Genomic DNA, 17,926 nt, shown 5'->3' on the forward strand with positions numbered 1-17,926 from the left:
GCTCTGATTGGACAGGATGGCCCTGATTTTAGAGAGCATCCTCTGCTCCACAGAGTCCAGACTCAGTCCAACCACAGAGCAAGCTTTAAGTATTAGCCTGTTCAGCCTCTGGATGTCCTTCTTCTTAGCCCCCCCCCAGCACACAACAGCATAAAAGAGGACACTTGACACAATAGATTGAAAGAACATGTGCAATAACTTAGAAAAGACCCTGAATGACGACAGCCTTTTAAGAAAGTACATTCTGCTCTGCCCCTTCTTGTACACAGTCTATGTTTGCTGACCAGCTCAGTTTGTTGTCCAGCTGCAGCCCCAAGTACCTGTAGGTAGAAACCATCTCAACAGCCAATCCATTAATTCCGATGGGCTGCAGAGGGGGCCCGGCGAAAGTCCAGCACCACCTCCTTTGTTTTCGTGGTGTTCAGCTGAAGGTTGTTCCGCTGACACCACCCCACAAAGTCTTTCACCAGGTCCCTATATTCACCCTCTTCTCCCCCTCTCATTAAGTTCACAGAGTCAGCCAAAATAATGTAGACACACATCAGGAAAAGAAAAACTTTTATAAATATTTCATTTGTATCAGTACTTCTATACATATAGATAACTCTTCATAAGTTTGATCAAATCACGATAACTCTGTGACCTGTTGTACGATGTTTTCCCAACAGATGGCACTACCCTCATGAATGGAGCATCAACAAGTGATGTCTACAACACAACAGAAATGTCTGGAAGCCAGTGGCCACCACTTTGAGCACCTCTTGTAATTGTAGAGGCCAAAGATAACTTTTATTAATCTCCTGATGTCTGAATAAATTTAGTATTGAAATATTGATGCAAGTTTTTCTTTTCCTGATGTGTGTAAACATTATTTTGGCTGACTCTGTATGATGGGTTTCTGACAAGTCACCAGGCAACATCTTTTTATAATAATGACAAACATACCTGCATTCTACAGGAGTGATTTTCCTCATGTGCAGGTAAAGATGTGGGAGGAGCTTAGAGATGACAGGAGCAGGAGTCATCCTCACTAATTCAGCTTCCACCTAGAAACAGAAAGACCACAAACAAACACACTGATATACTCTCAAACGTTCAACCTCACAGCCTCAAAATATCTGTTTAGGAAGTGTTGTGTTTCTAAATTCTGCTGAAAGCATTGACAGACATTCTCTTACAAGGTTGTGTAAAAAGCAGCCTGTCCTCTGAGCTACTGAGAAATCTTCCTGAACAAAGTTTCTACATGTAAATCAGCTCAACAAAAACTAAAGCCTCAGTCAGAGACAACAGGTATCTCAAATTATAAACAACTTTCTTTGTTAACTCAGACTTTGTGCTTCAACCTCACATAAAAAGGGGAGTTTAACTCGTCAGGTGACTGAAAATGAACGACGTGCAGTTCTAGATCCAAAAGTAGGATGTTTCCTCTCATGTTTTACTACAAATACATGCAATAATAAATAAATACAATGGCTGGTTGTTAGTTTATTCACTATTAATGTCACTTTATATGCTGGATTGAACTTGAGCAGTGGAAGAGAGGAGGAATTTAATGAAATTATGGAGATTCAGAGAGATAATGTTGCGCAATGTTAAGCGCGGTTTAATTCAAACCAGCTGAATGTTAAACTTCAGTGTAGCTGAACGGGTTTCAGTTAACCTTAAAGTAAAATAACCTTTTTAAAAGCTACAATACACAGCAGAGAAATACAGGTTGAGAAGGTCATTCTAATAATGAGGACAGCTGCGGCAGCAACTAACACAGGTGTTCAGCGGTAAGTTAGCCACCTGTGTTAATTAGCCCGCTAGCTAACTTAGCCGCTTAGCTAGCTAACGCGTCCGGACCAACTGCTCAAACACGACAAAACACAACTCTTCACAAGTCGCTGACTTAACGTACGACAAAACAACGCTGCTGGTTAGAAGTATTTATCTTCTTACCGTGTTTTACTCAAAAAACCAGGTCAACAGCAGCCAGAGATGCTACCAGACGTGCTGGCCATAGATACACATAGCAGACTAGATCCGCTAGCGCGCTGTCTTCTATCGATATCTATGGTCTGACCAATCACTGCTCTCTGGCTCCGCCCTCTGAGAATCTTCTTGTCGTTTGGCTCCACGCTTGCTGATGACCACTTCCGGTCTCAGAAAATGAAAAAAACGGACCTTTTTTCATTTTTGTCTCTTACTGATTTTATTTTTTTGTTGTTCTAAATATTTTTATAATTTCGTATATCCCTTTTTGATCATAAAAAGGAAAAACGCCTTGTATTTTAATTTTATTTTTTGTATTTTAAAACGAAAATCAAATAACCACTCGTTTTTTGTTTTTCAATACCTGTTTCAGAACGGAAAATCCAATTGCCAAAATATACACGGACCAGCACCTCATTTAAACACAATTCAAAACGTACACTTTTCAGTTCCCGTTAAGAAAACACCATGAGCAGATTTAGTGATCTACTGACACATTTTAATACAATCAAATTTATTTCAGCAATCAGCCTGCTGATATTGAGGGTCTTTTCATGATTTCAGCTGGATGCCTTATTCATTATTCATTAAACAGGGATTAAAAAATACAAACAGCATTATTCCTTGGAAGATAATCGATGAAAAACACATTAAAACTAACCGTAATTCGCTGTGTCACCAATTTTGTGCATGGATTTAGGAGGAGGCAGCGTGCTTGTGGTAACATTGACACGTTTAAAAATAAAAAAAAAAACATGGACTGAAGCTGCAAGAAAGCTTTGAAAAGCAATGTCTCACAACATCAGTAAGCACCTGTAACGATGATCAGAATTACAAACCGTAAAAACCGCACAACCAAAAGAGGTTTCAGGTCATTTCTCTCCCACTGCGCTCCTTCGTGCATCAGTTTTCTTACATTTAGTTGTATAACAGCAGGGCCAATGTGCTCTAAAATACCTTAAAGCAATCTGAAATGACACGTCTCCTCTTTGGTCAACACTGAACGCCACTCTTAGAACAACACAGCTGACATGAAAGATAATATTTCCTTGAAACAATAAAAACCGTCCACTCCAGTAGACACACAAGCTTCAAACTACTGCCATTAGTAACATCAGCCCCCTGCAGGTTTAAATTAGCTCTACTCTTTGTGTACCGTTCCCACTAGAAAAGCAGATGTGCGTGTGCTGTGACAGACTACTAGTGGAGTGCATCGTAAAAAGTCAAGAAAGATGCCAAAAATATAAAACATTCATCCCAATCTGCCCCAAAACAAAAAAAATTGACTTTTTGCGAACGTAAAACTTTTGAATTTCACATGATTGTCGCAAAAAATACAAACCCATTCAAGGACTTTTTTTAGTAAAAAATACAGTTAACACTGAACACTGAAATTGACACATTGTACATAAGTTATTTTGAATATTTGAGAGTTCATTTGTTGTTTTGTAAATTTTTGTTTTCATCATCAAAAATCATCTGGGCTCAGAAATTCGGCCAAGGAGTCCCATTCAGCGGAGTTAAAGATGAATGGAGGTGTTTGAGACTTCAGGTGGGGGTTTTTGGGGAGGGAAAACGGCTCTTTACGTTGGACTGGAGGCTTGTCGGGTTTAGGTTAAGGTTGGAAGTCGATACTGGGGGACAGTTCTTCAGGGCTGGACTGGAATAGGGTTCCTACTGTTCAAGGTCGTGTGTGCAGGCGATGAACAACCCATTTGGCCTTTGCAGAAACCTGAGAGAGAAAAAAATAAAGTAGTTCTTTAAAATTGCGGGTGTATTTTTGCACCGCCTAATTTATTTCCTCTATTATGTGCAGAATGCTATAATACAGAGCAAAAATTTTACAAACTGAGACAGCAAGAACCTTTTAAGGAACCGTTGAACTTGAGAGTTTATTGGGTTATTCCATCTCAAATGATCAGGTGCTCAACATCTCTGAAACTTTTTTGTCTTCAAATCTAGATATCTAAAATGGCCTTTGTGAAATTTTATATTTCATAGATTAAATGCTTTCTGAGATCATTTCTTTTTGAATTTACCATTCAACCCACTTTTAGCAGGTTTGCTTAAACATTGAAGTCTGAAAATGAAAAATACGGCTATATTTAAAAAGTATATTTTCTTAGTTAAATTTGGAGAGTCATGGTAAAATTTCAGAACTTGAAGCTATATTTTCGTTTTTGTCATTGACCATTGTCATACCTGCCCAATCAGTTGTTAAACATAAACATAAACATAAGCATATAAAGCAATTCTGAGTAAAAGCAATACATTGTTGTGAAAGTAGGAAAATAACTTTCTTTTCATTTCTGTGACCAAGTATTTCACATTGAAAACTATTCTATTTGTTCTGTTTTCTATTATTGTGACATGTAGCTACATATGGTGGAGAAAATATCACTAGTTGACTTCTGCATTATCAATTTTTTGTTAATGTGAGCTCAAACTTCCTTCCATCCATCCATCCATCCATTATCTATACACCGCTTAGTTATTGTTGTTCAAATATAGCTTTAAAAAAAATGTGCTGAAAATGGGTCGATGAATAGAAAGAAAAGAAAAACGTATCTCAGAAAGTACTTGATATATCAAGCTAAACAAAATGGCAAATATGTTTAGAAATATCCACATTTATGCTCAAAAATTTCAGGCAAATCAAAAATGTTTGAGCAGGAATTGTTCTAAAAATGTGCTTATTTAGGATGGAATTACCCTCTTAATTTTGATGGGGGTATTTGCTCAAACATCTTCTCTGCAGCATCTAAATACCCTCAGAGGCCTCAGTTCTCCACCAACCTGTGCTATACGCTCTCCATGTCTTCACTGCCGTTGCCCTCCTCCTTCAGAGCCTCTCCTTCATTGGCAGCCTCCTCGACATGGGCCAACATATCAGCCATGAGCGCCTCCTCCAGCCTTTTCCTCACACTGTACACCAGCTCCTCCTGTTTCCTACACATAAACACAACAGGAAGCTGTTACAGTTGGCAGTTACAGCTGCCTATAACAGCCACTGAATCAGCACCCAACAGATGGTGTGTTCTTACGCAGATCAGTGGTCACCTGTTGTGGACTGTGGAAATTCAAACACAATCAATTCTATTTACATCGACCAAATCAGAGAGGACAAAAGAGGCAAGACTGCATCAGATTTATCAGTTATCTCCATCACTAACTACTGTCCAAATGATACTGTGTTGTGGCATATAAAAGAAAAGCTAATATCACAAGAACTGGTAACACCGGTGTGGCATTATTCCCCCCATCTGAGCTGTTATGTCCTATTTTTGAAACACACCGAAGGAGATCTCAGCAAGATTTTTAACAACTGTTTCACAAGCAAACACGCTCTTGGATCGTGGCTTCTACGACAAGCAGATTTAACATTTAAAAGCTAGACCGGGTATATAATTCAGATGTACATATCAATATGTTCAGATTTAGCTGCAGAGATCCACAGTGTGAATTACAGAAATCTGCAGCCCAATTATGACTGACTGTAATTCCACTTTCAGATATCTACAGTTTAATTCTGACGAGTCATGAGTCGAGTTCAAGATGTCTTTAATCACCCTCGGTTCATACATTTCTACATTGTGCTGTTTAGATATCTGAAATTGAGTTTGAACAAGTCAGAGTGACACAGTAGATATCTTGAACCAGTCAAAGCGTAATTATAGCTTTGGACAAGACGACATGAAGAGGCAGATATCTGTAGTTACGTCAGAAGCTATGGCAAGTAGGAGGCTTGTTTTCAAACATGATATGACACAGCAACTGTAACCGCATGTGATGAGCTGTTTTTCCGCTACGTCACTGCAGCCTGAGTGCTGAAGTTCTAGTAAATTTTAACCTCAAGTATCTAATGAACACATTGCACAGCATTTTCTAATTATCTTAATTACCACGTAAGTCATAATAAGTAATGTGCAACTGTTGCATTGACGAGTAAAAACTAAATGCATAGATATCTAGTAGGCAAGTCAAAATAGTGATAAGATATTTTTAAAAATCATTTGGAATAGTAAAAATCACATTGTTGTATCTGTACTGTTAAATCCTGATTATCAAACTCTGATAAAGAGCTCAGTGAAAACAAACCTGATGTCTTCATCAGTGACTATGAAGGCTTTGCACAGCGGCTGTGCAGTGTTGAGCCAAACTCCCGGGTTTTTCTCCACAGCAGCAGACAGCTGGCCGGTGATCGGAGCAGCGCTGGTGTGCAGAGCGCTGGCGATGGCCGACAGGAGAGTTTTATCTGTGCAGCCTGGACCAACACCTGAGGAACCAGCAGGCATGTTTAACAAGCACTGTAGACGCAATCAGGATTACTCACATCAAATAAAAATTATGAACCTGTTACTCTAAAAAATAAATTTAAAAAAACATCAAAATGTCTCTTCAGAATATGAACAGTTTCGTCTGAAGAATTAATGTTCAGCTATTTTACCTTGCAGGCCTTTAGGCAGTTCCATTGTTTTCACAAGCTCCTCTGCAATGTCATAAGCATTTAGACCACTGAGTTTCTTCTCCCAAAATAGCTGGAGAAAAAAAAAGAAGCATTTTAGCTGCAGGCAGTTTTCACACAAAGAAATTTAACCCTTTAAATGAACACAAATGTAGTCGTGCTTCTCATGCTGCAAAAATCATCGACAAATTTAAACACAGTTCTGGTTTGTTCAGTTTCAGAGCAGCACGTTAAACGTCCAGGCAGTTGTCACACGAAGCTTTGTGGTTTGTACAGTTGGTACGATATTAACCATAACAGGTAGAGGCAGTTTACCTGTCTAGGCTGGTCGACGGCTTTCTGAGGATCTGTCTTCACTTTGTTGTTGGGATGGTTGGTAACCTTAGTAACAGGCTGCTTAAAGATGGAGGCCGTCTGTCTGACTGGGAGCGACGTGTTCAAGTCAGGTTTACCCTGAAGGACAAGAGACACAGAAGATAAAAGAGTTACTTTAAGAAGCCACACAAGAGGAATAATCCTGTATTAGTGCTCGGGAGATGCATGAATTAATCCAGTGTACAGAATCAAGTTTGGAAAGAGAAAGAAATGATTTTACTCTGCCATAAAGCAAGAATAATGGGCTAGGAAGGTATTCCGAGTCTAAATCCAGACTTTTCAACACCACAACCTGCTAGATCACCATGGTAACTGATGCTGCACAGCTACCCGTCTCTGGAGGAGGTTCTGTTCACAGTTTGAGATTTAAATTAGCCACACTTTGATCAGTTCTTTTCCTGACTATATTCTCTCAACCTCAGCTGAGGGACGATGTTGTATTTGCAAACCTGCTGAACTGAATGTTAGTAACCATTCTGAATAAAGCCAAAAAGCAAAAATATGTTTTTATGCTTGGTCTTGATTTGTTGCCAAGTCAGTTTTTGCACAAATGAGTATTTTGATCCCATTCCTGGTATTTACGACTACAGAATTAAAGTGTTTCTCAGGTATCCTTCATTGTGAGACAGTGTTAGGACTTAATAAAGTTGAGTATCATCTGTAAATGCCTGGAGCTTACAGTTTAAGAGCTCTAATGTGCTGCTGTCATGTAAGAAATAAATGGCTGCATCGAGGCTGCATTGAGGCCCAACACCACACCGACTCTAAGCTTTCCTCCCTTTTCTTCTTTGATTGCTTCAAACATTTGAGTTGCCGTTAACAGTGATATGATGCTTTATAGTAAACAGTTATGCCCCAAAATTACACCTCCCGTTTCCTGGTGAGGCCAAAAGGTTTATGAAGTACCCTCGTAATTTTGGACAGTACTGAGTTCAGTCAGTCTCACCTTGTTCTGGTTGTTGTTATCATATCGCAGCCGCTGACGGTTCTTGTTCAGCTTGCTCATCAGCATCTTCCCCGTGCGGAAATCAAAGGAGCTGAGGTCCATCTGGTTTCCAAGGTAACGGGCCAGCTGAGGCTTGCTCCGAAACTTCTTCCCAGATGGACTAGCAAGAGGCAGGTGGAGACATGAGGAAACCATTATATTAATACTGTCTGTTACAACAACAATGAAACAGCAACAATAAGAAAAGAAGACGAAGAAGTCAGAACAGAGAAAACATCAAGACTGAAAACCACACACAGAAGATGAAGGCAAAGAAAACTGAACACGGCAGACAGAAAAAAGCAGAAACACAACATGCAACAAGTCAAAGAGAAGCAGGAGACACTCAGATGAATCACACTGAATGGATGCAAATCTTTCATGAAGCCCTGATATCTCTTATCTGTGCATTTTAGGAGAATATTCACATAGATGTACAGTAAATAAAGCTCAGCAACCTGCACAAATTAGTGAACACAATGTCAAAACATGGCAAAAAACTGAGCAAACATTGTGGCTCCACTTGTGGGAGCAACAATATCTGTAGCCTGAGCAATGACCAACAAAACTGTGGGTGGATACGTGCTAGTAACTCATGCAAATGTATCTTACATCACACACCACAGTTAACACCAGTATGATTGTACAGTTAGCCTACCACAAACTATACAACCGACCCGCCTCCCCCCTCTCTTGCCTCTGTTCCTCATCTTGCTCTTCTCCTCTGCTAAATGAAAACAAATCTGGCGTTGTTGATTCACTTCAATGCAGTAATAAAAGAGTAATAGTGACTGAGGATACACTGGGTTTCATTCATGAGAGAGGCCGAGCCAGGCTGCTGCTAGCACCGCCCGGCCGGACACACTCCTTCACCCCAACAAACTGTGAGAGGAGGCGGCCTGGCTGGCCTCGTTGCCCCGCCGCAAAACAAACCCCCCTCCCCTTCACTTCCCAAACTTTATCCCGACCACCCAGCTCCTGTCCAAACTCAATGTGAGTAAGTTTGCTTTTTTGTTTTGTTTTACGAGCCCCTTGTTCGCTTTTAGTACCTAAAATAATAGACATCGCTCTTTCCAGCTGACAAACCCGACTTTCTGGTCACTTCTTCCATTTTCCAGCCCTTGGGGAGAGCAGTGCAATCCCACCTTTTCTTCTCCATTTCGCGCCGCCTATAAATCCGCTAAAAGTTAGCGCGGATAGCCAGATTGGGTCTTAAAAGCGAGGAAACGTGTCGCTGTTTTTGTTTTTGAAGGCAGGCCTGTCTCTTCTCACTCTTTTGTTTCGACCATGTTACAACATGCGTCCTCTGTAATGGGATCCTCCGCCTCAGAACAACATCTCCGCTCTTTGTCGTCAGGCAGATCGCTCCGCGGCGGACCTCGGAGCCGCATCACCGCCTGCCCGTCTCACCGGGGCCGCATCCGCGAGGAAAAGAGGACAGCGACGTCAAGACAACGCGAGACCGCCGAGATTAAGAATGCCACAATAAAAGCACAGATATAAATACCAGTCTATTATTATTATTATTATTATTATTATTATTATTATTATTATTATTATTATTATTATTATTATTATTATTATTATTATTATTATTATTATTATTAGTAGTAGTAGTAATAGTAGTAGTAGTAGTAGTAGTAGTAGTAGTAGTAGTAGTAGTAGTAGTAGTAGTAGTAGCAGCTGTGGTAATAACTTTGAACAATAGAAGGCAGGTCAGTCCAAAAAAAATTTAAAATAAATAAATAAAAAAGACCACAGTAAAAGATTTACAAAACAAATCAATACAGCAACACTGGATAAAATACCAAAATCTTTAAAAAACAAAACAAAACACAATAAAAAAAATTATATGCAAAAACCATAAAGACAATCCTGAAAGTAGCTTTAAAAATAATTTTTTTAAAAAGTAGTAACAGTAAATAAATAAAATAAATACATAAATAAGTAAAGGGTAAATGAAATAAAATAAATAGCCAATAAATGTTGCATCACATTTTATAATCTTATGTTGGGGGGGCTGTTTTTATTGATTGTACAACCTTTCATTTATTTTTATTCATGCTAACTTCAGTCTATTATTATTATTATTATTATTATTATTATTATTATTATTATTGTTATTATTATTATTATTATTATTATTATTATTATTATTATTATTATTATTATTATTATTATTATTATTATTATTATTATTATTATTATTATTATTTGTAGTAGTAGTAGTAGTGATAGTAGTAGTTAACTTTGAACAACAGAATACAGGTCAGTCCAAAAAAAAATAAAAATAATTGTAAAAAAGACTATGACAGAAGATTTACAAAACAAATCAGTACAGCAAAATCTGATAAAATACCCAAATCTTTTTTTTAAAAAACAACAAAAAAGAAATTAGATGCTAAAACCATAAAGACAAGCCTAAAAGTAACTTTAAAAATAATTTTTAAAAAGTAGTAACAGTAAATAAATAAAATAAATACATAAATAAGTAAAGGGTAAATAAAATAAAATAAAATAAAATAAAATAAAATAAAATAAAATAAAATAAAATAAAATAAAATAAAATAAAATAAAATAAAATAAAATAAAATAGCCAATAAATGTTGCATCACATTTTATAATCTTATTTTTGGGGGGCTGTTTTTATTGATTATACAACCTTTCATTTATTTTTAATCATCCTAACTTCCCTTTTTTCTAAAATTAGGCAAACCCAGAAGAGTGTTTCAATATTAACTGAAATAATGTTCTGAGGGAATCAAAAGAAGCGATTTTTTTGGTAACATTATTCAGTATTCTGACACTGCAGGATTAACAACTGTTTTGTTTTAAAAATGCACCTACGCAAACTGTTATTTACTGTTAACATGACAGTCATGTGGAGGATTTTTGAACAAAAATTTACTAAAACTTTTTCTGTAATATGTGAAAATGTCAGAGATTTTAAGCAGAAGAAGCCTCCCATGTGCAAACTATCATTTATATATCTATATTAAGGCAAAATAATCAAACCATTTAAAAAATAATATAATTCCTATATATGTTGTTGGTTTTTAGATGAGGTCAGAACAACATCAGATTTTGAGAATATAGTTACTTATGTTACTTATGCAGAAGATTTCAATTTGTAAGAGAGGCTTGTGAGGTTAAATCACCTTGGGAGCTTCTGGTCCCGGCAAGAAGTTTAGGGTTAACTGTGAAATCTTGTTCTTTAAAATGTTAAACAGAGAAGGAACATTTGAAGAGAAGAGGGCTGATTTGAAGCTTTGGAGCTGCTACTGTAAAGTCACAAGAATAAGATCCCAAACTCAAGACTAATTCAGATAAATTGAACTTGATCACACCTCTGCCACATTTGACATGCCAATCAAAAATCTCTTCTTGGACAAACTGAGAAAGTGCTTTGCAAGTGACTGACAAAACTAAAGGTTTGTAAAATTTGATTTAGAGACCAGCACACATCAAAACAATGGAATAAGACAGGAAGCTTCAATCTCTTTTTGGTTCTTGAAGTTTAATTCTCATCTAAGAGGCTTCTTCAGTTGTATCAGACTAATCAAGAGGCTCAGATATATATTATTATCATCAGCAAACCCATAGCTAACAGCCTATTAATGACCCGACACATGTCTTTACAGCAGCAGCTCCAAAGCTTTGGAATAGCCTTTCTTGCTCACTCAACTTTTTCTCCCCTACTAGCATTTCAAAATAAAATCAGACATACATGTCTTTATTGGCTTTTGATTACTCTTAGTGGTCTTAAGATTGTAGTTTTTAAATTTGTTTCAGAAATTAATCTGACAAGTTGCTATACTGTTTTTCCTGTTTTAGTTCTTTAAACTATTTTAAGTTTGTTTTACAAATTGATTTTACCGGTGTAGTTTGTCTTGTTTTTCATCTTTTTTGCTGCTGTCTGACTTATAACATGTACGACACTTTGATCAAATCTGGTTGTTTTAAACATATTATACAAATAAACAACAACTGATCAGATTCTAATGTGCATTGTTGTTTTTAAATGCTGTGAAAGGTTTTATGTAATGTATGTAATGTTGCTTTAAACAACTGAGCAACTTTTAATGTAATCATACCAAATATGTTCTCATTCCTGTTTTAAATAAATAAATGACTCTTTGTAAGTTATAAGCAAAGATGTGACCAATTTCAGAATTTAAAGTCCCACTCCAGGCACTGATTAACCCCCTGAAAACTCATATTTCTGTTTATAAATTACACATTGATAGGTTTGTTTCTGTGAACGTTGTCCTTTCATTTCTTACAGTGCATGGAATTTATCTCTACACTGGTGCCTCCTTTAAGTCCTGATTCCTTTGTTGTTCTCTCAGCATACATTTGTTTGTCTGTTTATCTGTGCAAAACATCACTCAAAAACAGATTTGGATGAAATTTTCAGGGAACGTCAGAAAAGACACAAGGACCAAGTGATTAGATTCTGGCAGTGATGAAGCTTATAGTCTGGATCCACAGATTTGTTAAAGATTTCTGTATCATTGCCAGATAGGCACAGTGTCACCGTAACCATGACAACAAGTCAACACTACTTCAGCTGCCTGGTGACGATCACATGATTGTGATCCTACTACAAATGGACTGTTGCGGACTTATCCATTGGAAATGATACAAGGAACAACTGATTAAACTGTGGGGGTGTTTCTGAGTCCCATCAATTCCCACCAACTGCTACATATTTAGGTCATACGATTGAGTATCTGTACATGACGTACACATGCATAACACACGCCTGTGCTCAGCACAGCCTTGGTGGAGTGCTGCACTCTCTGCTTTTCTTGTTGTTGTTGATTCACTATTTTTGATTCCATGCATGCACTGTTGCCCTTGCAGCAGTTACAACATGGACTCTTGTGAATGTGGGGAGATGACTACATTTACAAACCTTAGCGGACTCTTTGATGAAGAAATTTTAACATTGCCTCTTTCCCCACCCATCCCTTCACTGCTCACTGCAGCTCGAGCACACCAGCACACTTATAGTGCCTCTCAAACACTGCAGTGTTACTATATGCTATAGAATGGCAAGTTGCAATATCACCTTAGTTGTTTGAACCAACCTTGAAGAAAAATAATATTACAGAAACTTCTGCTCTTTAAATTGTCAGGTTGGTTCCTTAGGTTAGTTTCATTTCGACACCCTCTTAAAATAATGGCCTGTCACTTTTTTCAGGGAAAATAAACTGAACCACACCTCACTAAACCTTTACCTAACCGATTATACTACAGGGGTAGAATCCAGCCATGGCATTATTTCTGCTAATTTTTTGTCTTCCAGCATGTAAAACACTATATAAACAGGTTAAGAAAGTAAACAACATAATTATCACGAGGGGGCTTTTAAACTGAGCATATTTGTGCATAAAATAGCTGATAATGAAAAAAATCACATTATTTTCTGGAATGTATTTGAGCCTAGTGGGTCATTAATAATCTTGGGAAGTACAGTCTGAAACTGAATTATAAATATTTAATCAAATATTTGAATACAGATATTGTTTCTTACATGAAGTTAGAATTTTGCCTAACAAAGCCCAATCATGATTATTTTGAAACATATTACCGGCAGTGTTGTTATCTACTCTGTAAAGCTTGACGGTGCTGTCTCGGACCACAGTATTGGAAACCTTTGGGGAAACAGAAATTACGCACCAAATAGACCGTAAACTGCAATTACAGGGCGGCAGTGACAACAATCACGAAGGCTGCTGAATAATAAACTTGACAGATGCCATAAAAATAAAAGCTTGGAGGCTCGCAAACCGAAAAAATGTGCAAGTTTCATGTGAGCTCCATGAAACTGGAGATCCGTCTCACCACGACAATGCCGACCGTTGTCACCGTGAGCTGGAAGCCGGCTTTTATCAATGAACAAAGTAGATCTGAGAGATTAAACTAGACACCATTCTAAAACAGCGTTGTCATGCATATATGTGTACGATTTGAGTGCGTGTGTGCAACAGCAATGCAGGGGGAAATTCACATCCACTTTGTGTGGCTAAAGTCCATGTCGAAATATGTCGCTGTCGACGCACTCCATGCGTAATTCTGCATTAGCTGGACAAATCTGGACAATTAAACGCTGCTACAATGATGCTAAAAAGACAACAGACATCCTAGCTGGAGAACACTGCATTGCTATTTGCAGGCTGCGAGATCACAGCATGTATTTGCCTGATCGATGATAAACATACTCTCCAGATATATTAACAAAACGACATATTACGCATCGAGCGCTACAAACGCAATCAAATCTCTCGCCGGTGGTTAAAATGATCCTTTAAAGGATGTACTTACTCGTTTTTATCCATCTTGAAGACACTATCCCGTTTTTCCCCTCTCGCTATGTTAAATCCCTTCTCCCCTCTCCTCTTTCAGTCCCCTCCCCCTTCGATGTTAGAAATGAAAGACATTAACCACGCAAATTTCGCAGTCTGGCTGATAAAATGGGTATAATGCCCCACCGAAACTGGCGTGTTCTCATTGTGCAGCTGAGCTTACAACACAGGCATTGCAAATGATTTCATCACACACACACTGCATATGCATTCTCTTTATTATACAGTTTATTTCACACTATTTTTTCCAGTACAAATATTGAAAAATGTGACCCTGAAAGCCACACTGTTGCAGGTTCCCCCCATGCCAAAGGTGAATTAAGTATGATCGAAATTTTATGGCAAATATACTGGATGTGCATGTGACTGACCAGAATACATCAAAAGAAAAGCCTCTCATCATGCAGTTTTAAGCAGAAAAATACAATATTTGGGGATTTACAGAATAACTGGACACATTGGGGTAAATTCAAGATTTATTAACATTTAATAACACTGGACCAAAAACAGCATTCATACAGTGTGCATCCCGAAGTCCGAACTCCTAACAAGCCCTCAGAGACTGATTGTTGAGACAGGGCATCCCACTTAAGCCCGCGCTGTGTAAGCAATCCACCCATCCCCAAGCTCTGGTCCTGTAGGCAGACACATGGCCCATTCATTAGCAAAATGTACATGAACATTTGTCAGAATGTGTGAAAAGAAAATTGTTCCTGTCTCTGAGGCAGGAAACCTGGTTCCTTGTTGCATAAACACTTCATCTGACGTGACGTGAATGACTGTTGAGGGATTGTTATTATAAGTGCACTATCAGAATGGAAATCATGGATATTATCTGGGTTTCTGGCTGCAAAGTTGGTCTTAAAATACTATGAAACACATTAAAATACCTCCAGTGCTGTCATATTAATGATAGTGAATAGTGATCAACTGATGGATCAGTCCAGGCATTTATCAGATACAATACTCAACATTTTTTTGATTATCAGTATTGTCATTTATTGCAACCTATTCTTAAATAAATTACTTATTTGAAAATGCTCTGCTGTGGCTCTGTTTTTTTAAGAGTTTTTTTTTTAAATCTATTTTTATTCTTATTGGCACTGCTGCTAATTGTCGTGTTCTTCCAAACAAATTTCGTTGTACTTCTGCACAATGACAATAAAGTCTCTTTATCTTTATCTGTAGTCCCCGCCCACAGATCTATCTGATTGGTTACATGTCGTGACTAACAGCCAATGAGCACTAAAGGATACAAGCTGAAAAGTTCTTTTAATTAAACATACAGAAACGAAATTAAAAAAATAAATATATATATATATATATATATATATATATATATATATATATATATATATATATATATATATATATATATATATATCATTGACGTTTTGTACATTTTGGCGCCAGGACTTTAATTTTTGCTGCAAATATGAATTGGTTCCAAATACAAATACTGGTCTTTAATCAACCCTGAAAGAAATCATATCAGTCGACCCCGAACAGTGACGCACAAAGTCAAAAATACATATTCTTTAAGCTTTATTTTTGTAATAAACTGACTCAAGAACTAGTCTGATCCTTTTGCACAGCTTCAGATTAAACAGAAACACAGACATTTACTCTTGCACATTTGTCAGCTAACAAGCTTACAGGAGCAGCTCGATCTTTGGGTTTATATCTTCAGCCTCCTGGAGACCTTGGATAGAAAGCAGTGCAGATGTTTGAGGCATTTCTGACCTCAGTATGGGGCAGCCTGTGCAAGCTCAGGTGTAGAGTGTCCACAAACTGCCAGAAGTGAGCAAGGTGACTCAGAATATTTATTTCAGTGTTTACTATAAGCACCTGGCATGGCCTACTTCTGCCTGCATCTTATCAGAGGTACATGGGTGGAGCTAAAGCTAATGAGCAATCCAGCTGAACATAGCAAACAAAGGATGAGGAAAAGACCTCAGTTACACATCTGCTGATCACAGTGACAATTCACTCACATTTTCGTGTTGACTTTACTCATCCTTCTTGAATTTTCCTTTAATGTATGGCACATAGTCTAGAATTAACCGCCAGTCTGTGAAGTGAACGAGTGCCACGCCTCCGACCGTTCCCCAAGCTACCATGTTCGGGACCCTGCATGACAAGAAAACAACTCCTAAATGAGACAGAAATGGAACCACACAACCCGATATAACTGAGATGATTAATTCAAGCAGCATGGTAATCACACAAAAAGATACTTCTTTTGGGATGACATTTGTAAGTACAAAAAAGTTAATTGTGATTAGAAAATTGCAATTAGCAAATTGCAAGGGTTGCAATTTGGGATGGTTGTTATGCAGTACATCTGATTCAGGATATAAACTGTGTCAGAACTTTTACAAATTCATGTCGTATTCAAGTGACATCACTTTTTTGATGGTTTTAGCTGTTAATGCTCCAACACCTTTTAAAACTAGCACACAGTGGATACTGAAGTAAAGCTTGGTTTTGAGAATTACATTGCAAGTCAAATTGCAATTGCAAAATCTGTCAGAGAAACCATATTCAGATTTTTTTTCCAAAAATCATTCAGGCCCAGCATATTTAAATAATTTAATAAGCTTGCAGTTAGTTTAGGTTTGGCTTCTGTATATTTCTGCATTCTACAAAATTATCTCCAATCTTGAGTGAATGGCAAATATTGTAATAATATGTCACTATGGTGGGTTTGTCTGCATAAAGTTGAGAGGAATATTTCCAGAAATGTGACCTATGTCTGAATGACAGAGTGCTGACACTTTAACAGACTGATGAAGCCAGCAATATGACATATATGTCTGATAAGGGCTACAGGGTCACTCAAGTCCTCTGTATTTATATATACTTACTGTATTTTTACATATCGCAGATAAGCATCATATAACAATGCAGCCCTAACATGTGTGATTAAGTCATCATTTGATATATATGGTTTTTAAAGACTTTTGTTATTTATGCATCATAATTTTTGCAGTTATGAGGTCTGTGAGGTATGCTTCAATACATGTTAGCATAGGAGTATCTTTGGACTTTGTACAAGCACTAAAGTCTGGAAATTTCGATATTGTTTAGTACAAATATACCTAAAACAACAGCCAGGAATCTTCGATGTCGTAGAAATCGTTGTCACGTAAATCCTTCAGAGATTTAGATGCTAACTCGCTTCAGGTAGTGAGACTATGCTAAGTAGCTTAGCCGGCTAAAGTCAGTACACAAACAGACAAAGCTAAAGCTAGCGGGTCACACAGAAGGACACGGAGACGTAGTTAGCTCAATTCTGACCAGTACGAGAAAAATACAAACACTTGCCTAACTGTACTCCACCTGTTATTGATTTAACTTACCACGTCCTCAGAATGGCCACGTACTTGGCACCGACGAACTTATTGAGTATTTTCTGGACCATCCCGACCTGCCTCTGCTAGCGGACTACACCATCAACTGTCCTGGCGCTGAGAGCTGCTAATCAGGACCCCGAGCTGCCTCTCCTTATGCCTGTTAAAAATAACCACCGCTCGGTTGCGTGCCGCAGCTCAGGGTCGTTTCAGGCCACCATTTTAAAAGGTCTGTATTTACAGCACACAGCCGCCTAGAACCAACTGTGTACTCAGTCAGTGGCTACCATCCAGCTGTTGTTGCTTTTATGGAATCAATAGCGTACGCTGGTGTCATGCCTTGGATTTAATGTGGTGCTTTTGTTGCATGAAACTGTAGTAAATGCATTAGTCGGTTAGCCGG

The 17,926-nt window shown here is 37.8% G+C and overlaps 2 protein-coding genes across 10 annotated transcripts; both read right to left on the bottom strand.

Annotated features, from left to right (window-relative positions):
* Positions 1 to 2,451: 2,451 nt before the first annotated feature.
* mbd3b (methyl-CpG binding domain protein 3b) lies at positions 2,452 to 14,277 on the bottom strand. 9 transcript variants are annotated; one of them, XM_023269389.3, is made up of 8 exons: positions 14,130 to 14,184; positions 8,458 to 8,526; positions 7,761 to 7,920; positions 6,755 to 6,892; positions 6,422 to 6,512; positions 6,073 to 6,250; positions 4,771 to 4,923; positions 2,452 to 3,706 (listed from the first exon to the last, which is right to left on the bottom strand). In XM_023269389.3, exons 1-7 carry the CDS (start codon positions 14,141 to 14,143, stop codon positions 4,776 to 4,778), a joined length of 798 nt encoding a protein of 265 aa, XP_023125157.1. In that variant the 5' UTR covers positions 14,144 to 14,184; the 3' UTR covers positions 2,452 to 3,706; positions 4,771 to 4,775. The 9 variants fall into 9 exon arrangements, with proteins under 9 accessions (XP_023125157.1, XP_035803798.1, XP_023125167.1 ...); XM_035947905.2 differs by having other exon boundaries at positions 8,497 to 8,523; positions 14,130 to 14,158; XM_023269399.3 differs by having other exon boundaries at positions 8,458 to 8,523; positions 14,130 to 14,158.
* Positions 14,278 to 14,370: 93 nt separating this feature from the next.
* On the bottom strand, positions 14,371 to 17,609 carry LOC111568216 (cytochrome b-c1 complex subunit 10-like). The gene is made up of 3 exons (XM_023269747.3): positions 17,533 to 17,609; positions 16,165 to 16,300; positions 14,371 to 14,805 (listed from the first exon to the last, which is right to left on the bottom strand). Exons 1-2 carry the CDS (start codon positions 17,592 to 17,594, stop codon positions 16,180 to 16,182), a joined length of 183 nt encoding a protein of 60 aa, XP_023125515.1. The 5' UTR covers positions 17,595 to 17,609; the 3' UTR covers positions 14,371 to 14,805; positions 16,165 to 16,179.
* Positions 17,610 to 17,926: the final 317 nt, after the last annotated feature.

Source organism: Amphiprion ocellaris, chromosome 2, assembly GCF_022539595.1.
Source record: "Amphiprion ocellaris isolate individual 3 ecotype Okinawa chromosome 2, ASM2253959v1, whole genome shotgun sequence".
Classification (NCBI taxonomy): Eukaryota; Metazoa; Chordata; class Actinopteri; family Pomacentridae; genus Amphiprion; species Amphiprion ocellaris.

Bases quoted from the DNA above. Each gene is read 5' to 3' on its own strand.
- mbd3b (XM_035947870.2), bottom strand. From the start codon at position 8,958: ATGGAGAAGAAAAGGTGGGATTGCACTGCTCTCCCCAAGGGCTGGAAA. The intron at 6,251-6,421 runs GTAAAATAGCTG...CTGGTTCCTCAG, and splicing joins ACTGCCTAAAGGCCTGCAAG to GTGTTGGTCCAGGCTGCACA. The intron at 4,924-6,072 runs GTTTGTTTTCAC...GTTTATGTGTAG, and splicing joins GTCACTGATGAAGACATCAG to GAAACAGGAGGAGCTGGTGT.
- LOC111568216 (XM_023269747.3), bottom strand. From the start codon at position 17,594: ATGGTCCAGAAAATACTCAATAAGTTCGTCGGTGCCAAGTACGTGGCC. The intron at 16,301-17,532 runs GTAAGTTAAATC...CTTGTCATGCAG, and splicing joins GTGGCCATTCTGAGGACGTG to GGTCCCGAACATGGTAGCTT.